This window comes from Perca fluviatilis, chromosome 15 (assembly GCF_010015445.1).
Source record: "Perca fluviatilis chromosome 15, GENO_Pfluv_1.0, whole genome shotgun sequence".
Classification (NCBI taxonomy): domain Eukaryota; kingdom Metazoa; phylum Chordata; class Actinopteri; order Perciformes; family Percidae; genus Perca; species Perca fluviatilis.
The window spans coordinates 10,144,283-10,150,282 of record NC_053126.1 but is presented as its reverse complement, the minus strand read 5'-3'; the positions used below and the strand labels follow the sequence as shown (position 1 = coordinate 10,150,282).

The 6,000-nt window shown below is 43.0% G+C and overlaps 1 protein-coding gene across 17 annotated transcripts in view; it reads left to right on the top strand.

Annotated features, from left to right (window-relative positions):
- The first annotated feature begins 800 nt into the window (after positions 1–800).
- Positions 801–6,000, top strand: part of cacna1aa (calcium channel, voltage-dependent, P/Q type, alpha 1A subunit, a) — an 88,197-nt gene continuing 82,997 nt past the window's right edge. For 10 of the 17 annotated variants that reach the window (XM_039824128.1, XM_039824124.1, XM_039824121.1 and 7 more), the window contains exon 1: positions 803–2,393. In XM_039824128.1, coding sequence (XP_039680062.1) covers positions 2,068–2,393 — 326 coding nt within the window. In that variant the 5' untranslated portion in view covers positions 803–2,067. Of the gene's footprint in view, positions 2,394–6,000 lie in introns of all 17 variants that reach the window. The other 7 variants (XM_039824129.1, XM_039824126.1, XM_039824122.1 and 4 more) reach the window with 2 other exon arrangements.

The following is a 6,000-nucleotide window of genomic DNA, read 5'->3' as shown; positions in this document are numbered from 1 at the left end:
CCTCGAGGAGAGGAGAAGAGGAGAGGGAGCCAGGGAAGATGATCCTCGACTCGGTTTCGGGGAGGGAGGGAGGGTGGGAGGGAGGAGAGAGCGCTCTTCGTCCATTAATTTCCAAATGTCTGTTGCTAAGAATAGCCTCCACCTTCCCTAACAAACACTCGCAGACTCGGGCGCGCACACTTTGCCGCGCACTTTCGCCCGTGTGCGCGCAGTCATTGTCAGCTTGGGTTGCAGCTGTATCTTTGCACAAGCTGCATGCCGCCAACACCCCGCCTCTCCGCCACACATACGCGCGCATCTGGCTATAATAAGCATACTTATTAGGTCTTTATGAAATACACACTTACACAGAGATGGAAGGAAATGAGAAACACAGACACACAGTTGCCGATGTCACCTCATCCTCTATGCGCCAACAGGCTCCTTTACGCATTATTTGAAATTGATTTGGAGTTGGGTTGCTTGTGAGGTCCAGTTCAGCTGGGCAGGGCTATAGCCCGAAGCACCTTAAAATAAACAGGCGATAGTCGATGCCTCCGTCCGTAACATAGCCTACGTCTGGAAGTTGGACGAGCTGCGTGCGTCATGTGCTGCAGCTGCAGAACCGATCAGGCTCGCATTGTTCACACAAACTGAAAGACAACGATTTCGCGCGCGGTGCAAGTTATTTAATTTACAGGCTTAATTTTCTGGCCTGAATTCCAAAGAAAGAGCAGGTCCCCTCCCTTTCATTTTTGTCTCCATCCACTCATCACCGATCCATCTATCCATCCGTCCTTCTGTCCCCCTCCCCACCCCTCCTCCTCCCCTTGGGGCCGCTGGACGAAGAGAGAGGAGGCCGTGAGGAACGCTCTACCCTACTCCAATCAGAGAGAGAGAAAGGACGCTCTGCCAGGACATTTGGGCTTATCAGTGCGGACGAAGGTAGACTTTTCGGGGCGGGGATGGTGAGGGACTTTTTCGACACTGCTGCACCTCGAACATCCAAACCAAGATCATGAGAGGGTGTAAGACGGCGGAGAAGCGGCCGTCATACCCTTGTTTTTGACGACGCCGTCCGTGTGTCCCTTTCTCAGCTTCTGGATGGCCGCGCAGGTGACGGAGAGGAGATGATGGTTGCAACGAGGGAGGATATTATTGAATTCGTTTGAGACAATTATTTCATCTTCAGCGCTTGACAACAATGACACCGACATTTCAAAGGAAAACGGTATTTTTCTTTCTCCTTTCTACTCGAGATTGTGCACTCTGAAATAAGACGCATTAATAACAAATGTCAGAATTGTCCTGGTCTCCAGGCTTATTAGGTCGCACTGGTAAAACAACTGTAAGGTGGCGGGAGCCCCATTATTCCCACACACTATGCCAAACATTGCGGATGTTTCGAAATTAAATAAATAATAGTAGCTTTTTCCCTTGTCAATGCCTTTTAAGTCTTCGGAACCGCGACCGTTTCCAAAATGAACGTCACTGACGGCCATAGCTACGGGCTGTTAACCATTTTCCCAGATTTATTTTCGACAATCTGATTTATTGAGGCCTGTGTGATTTAGAGTCGTTTAGATTGTCATTACATGCTGTCATGAGAGTAAAGAAATAAATCGTCCACAAAGGTGCAGGAGGCTGTGGTGCGCTCTGATGCAGGCATGAACCATGGAGAACATGAAACATTCATGTTAACTCGCTACATTCTCCCCATGATTTCATGTTGGGGGCGAAACCTGCTTCATACGGACATAAGAACCGACTAAGACTGAGACACCCCACAGCACTACCCTACAGTGCAACCAGTCAGCCAACCGACCACACATTTAATTTCCTCACACCCACAATTGGCCGTTGGCAGAGACGCAGAAGGAGACAGCAGCCTACATGGGCGTCCTCGTCTGCTAAAACCAGCATAGAACCGCTCGCCGGGTGCAGGTGTTCAGCGTAAGCTTACAAGACAACCCGTTGTGCATATGAGACGTTCTGATCCAGATGGGATGTAATGTTGTGTGGCTACACAGCTGAGCATTGGTCTTCTTCTCCGCTGCTTCGTGAAGATTGGCTTTCGGTGGTCAGAGAATGGCGCGGTTCGGAGATGAGGTACAGTCCAGGTATGGCGGAGGGCCCGGCAGTGGGGGCCCGGGCGGCCGCGGTGGTAGCAGGCAAGGAGGACCCCACGGACACGTTCACGGCCACGGGCATGGCCACGGGCATGGCCACGGTCCACCCGGAGGGCCCGGGACCCAGAGAATGTACAAGCAGTCTATGGCGCAGAGAGCCCGGACTATGGCCCTCTATAACCCCATTCCCGTGCGCCAGAACTGTTTCACTGTCAACCGCTCGCTGTTCATTTTCAGTGAGGATAACTTCGTCAGAAAATACGCCAAAAAGATCACCGAATGGCCATATCCTTTACCTGGCATAGTACAGTGAGTAAAAGCTGCTACTGTAGGCCTTGCCCGACGATCAGGTAGGCCTAATGTGCAGCCATATGATTGGATGGTTTAAATGTTTTCTCATTCCATGAGTTAAGGCCTTTAAGTTATGTCATAATAACAAAGGTGTAACAAGCACATACATCAGTGCAGGCCCATATAGGCTACATGAGGTCACAGAGGAAATGCTCGACATGTAATTTATAGTTAATTAAGAGAAGGGGGGCATGAACCAGCAGCCCCTTTCATGAAGCTGTTGATCACCATCAATCACTGTTAGTAATTTCATGTCACAGTCGTGAGGGACCTGCTTGATATACGTTTCGTGTGTGTGTGGTAGTGGTTTGGGAGGGGGTGTCAAGGGGGCGCTGCTGGTTGCTGATGTCAGCATGGGCAGTATAGGCTTAGCGCGGCTAGAGAAACAGGAGAGAGAGGAGGGGGGGGGAGAGAGAAAGGTGGGAGAGACCTAGAGAGAGATGAAAATAAGCAGCTACAATTTGTGTGTGTGTGTGTGTATCCTTGCAGTGATGCACACACAAGCTCCCATATCAGCATGATGCAGGTGTGTGTGTGTAGAGAGAGCAGGTAAGTGTGAGTATAGTAGGCTATTAACTTGTGCTTTGACACAGTATTTAAATCTTTTCCCCATTTTGAGCTGACTCTTAATCACACAAGCTGCAGGTGTCACTGAATGAATGTGGCACAATTTCAAACTGTGTGTGTGTGTGTGTGTGTGTGTGTGTGTGTGTGTGTGTGTGTGTGTGTGTGTGTGCACCACTGAGTGTGACAGTGTTAAAATTCCAGCAATTCCCTGCATTTTCATCTTTCATGATAACCAGCACGTATTGCACCATTCAGGGGAGAAATAGCAAGTGATTTCAGTATTTTCATTTGCAGGACTTGTGTATGTCTGTGTGATTGCATACGAATGTGGAAGCAAGTTTTCTGTGTGAGTGTTAATGACAAGAGGGGAAATTGGAGTAATGATTGTATTGATCCATGCTGATGCTTGAGCCGTGACATAACTACACACACTAATTGGGCTGCTCTAGTGAAATGCAGGAGCTACTTATAGTGCCTCTGAATCATGTCTATTCACCATCTAAATGACAAACGTGTGTTAGTGAGAGAGGGCGAGTGTGTGCAGACAATCTGATGTTGTATAATCATATATTTCCTTTCCAAAATACTATTTAATAACTCTGACATTCAAAGATTTCCTTGCAGTCTTGAAGTAGTGCATTCATTTTGAATGAAACTAGTCATTTGTACAAATGGTTTTCAAATGGTGGATTTCTTACTTTAAAACGTAACGCTATGTAATTAAGCTGTGTTCCCTGCTTCTCAGCAACAGTAATAGTGTTTTCAATTTATTAAAAATGCCAGCCACAGAGTTCACATACTGTACTGATAGAAAAGAAGAAGAAATGTAACTGTAACTGACGGCTGAGAGAAAAACAATTGTTACACTGATTTCAACCTTGACTGTGCTAATAACAAAACAGGCAAGAAAAAAGGGGCCAATGGCAGAGGGTCTTATGGTGATTTGATCCAGGGTATCCAACATCTAAGGCAGTAGGGATGCACAATAATTATAGTTTTTTTTCTTGTACTGGCCTTTGAAATAAATACTCTTTAAAGTGTCTAAAGCTGGACCTTGTTAGGTTAAAGTTCAGACGACTTTCCTGTGAGTGGCAAGTTGTGATAGACCTCTTTTTAAAGAGGACATTTTTTGACATGTCACAATAGGAGAAGCAAATGTATAAATCATAAAATGAATGATGGCTGAATTCCACTTAGCTGTTTCATTTTCAGGGTCCTGATAATGTGCATGGCTGGCTCACTGGCCCACTGTCATAGCTTACTGCGACACATGAATGAAACGGAGCGAACGTTTATGTTATTAGTAACACCTGTGCCTTTCCTAGGACAAGTAGTCTGCTATGATTATCATCATCTGATCTCATTACGTATTTTTTTCCCCTCATAATTATATGTGGCAGCATGGGAAATGTCCATAACCTTGTGATGATGGCTCTGGTGAAGGCAGGAAGCCGAAAGAATAGAGCTGAACTACCGTAAATGGAAATTTAGTATCTACATTCTTTGTGTGGAGAATAATTGTGAACATAAACAGAAGCAGTGTCTTGTATAGCACAGTGCTGTGAAATGAATGGGTTAAGATGTGGTTGTTCTTGGTACAGTTCTTAGGTCAATCTAATATTTAAATAACTTTAGGTGTAGAACTGTGAATAGGTAATTTCAAGATTTCACGAGTGCTTGCTCAGATATTGCTATGTAAACTTGTAGCCGTACACAACAGATGAGATTGCTTATTTTGTTTTATAATATTTAACATCTCTGCTCTGTGACATTAGTGAGGTTGGTTTCTTGGAACTTTATGATTGGTCCGTGATGGTCTAGAAATCAGCTGTTGAGGAAGGTTTACTATCATCTATTTTTTTCTGAATTTGCAATAATGTTTTTATTTGTGTTATTTGTGGTATTTCAAGTACAGTACACAGTCCCAACACAAATGGGTTTGTTTTTTAATTTTTTTTAAAATTTTTTTTTATAACCAAAAAAAATCCCTCCCCAATCCTCTCTTTTTTTTTTTTTTTTTTTTTTTTTTTTTTTTTTTTTTTTTTTTTTTTTTTTTTTTTTTTTTTTTTTTTTTTTTTTTTTTTTTTTTTTTTTTTTTTTTTTTTTTTTTTTTTTTTTTTTTTTTTTTTTTTTTTTTTTTTTTTTTGCCCCAACCAGGGAATACATTCACGTTATACTGTCCATCCGCCGTATAACTTGGTCTATTGTGGGCAATCCTGAGTAAGTCTGAGAAACCGATGATGTTATGGTGTGGCTTAATGTGGAAAAACTAACCAAGCGAAGACTAGAAGAAACAAAATGGATTTTATAATGAAATGCTGAGATTTTCATAACCTCCTTCTAATCGATATTTCAAAGACAAAACCCACAGCATCTTTGGAAAAAAATTCCAGTAAATGTCTCATTAATTATTAGGTATTAAATCACCAATTTTTTGGTGAAGGGTTTGGTTATATCGGACTGATTCATGATTCATTGTTTTTTGAATGGATTAGGTCTTACTGAGTTACCAAATGTGCTTAAAGGGTAACTACCTTTTTTTTTTTTTTTTTTTTTCTTTCAACCTGACCCCTATTTTCCTGTTTAAGTGACTGATGGGAACAACAATCTTTGACATTGGTGCAGTATTAAGCCAGATCGCTGCAGTCGGCAGAGGCGAAACAACCTACAATGTAAGTTAATAGGGCAATTGTCCAGCTTGTATTTACCTTCACAAAAGTGCTCTTTTTGCCACTGACAGGCTCATATTGATATTCTAAGTGTCTGACAACATTATGGAAAGGATCCCTTCAGAGATAGACCTTTAAAACATCTTTGAGACCTTTCTGTTTAACCAGAAACAGCTCTGAAGTTGCTAGCGCAAAACCCACCAGACAGATTTAGCGTGTATAGAGCCAACACATGTAAATCGGTAAACTATGTGTTTATTTCAACCGAAACTAGAGTTATGATGGTTGGAAAAGTGGAAAGATGA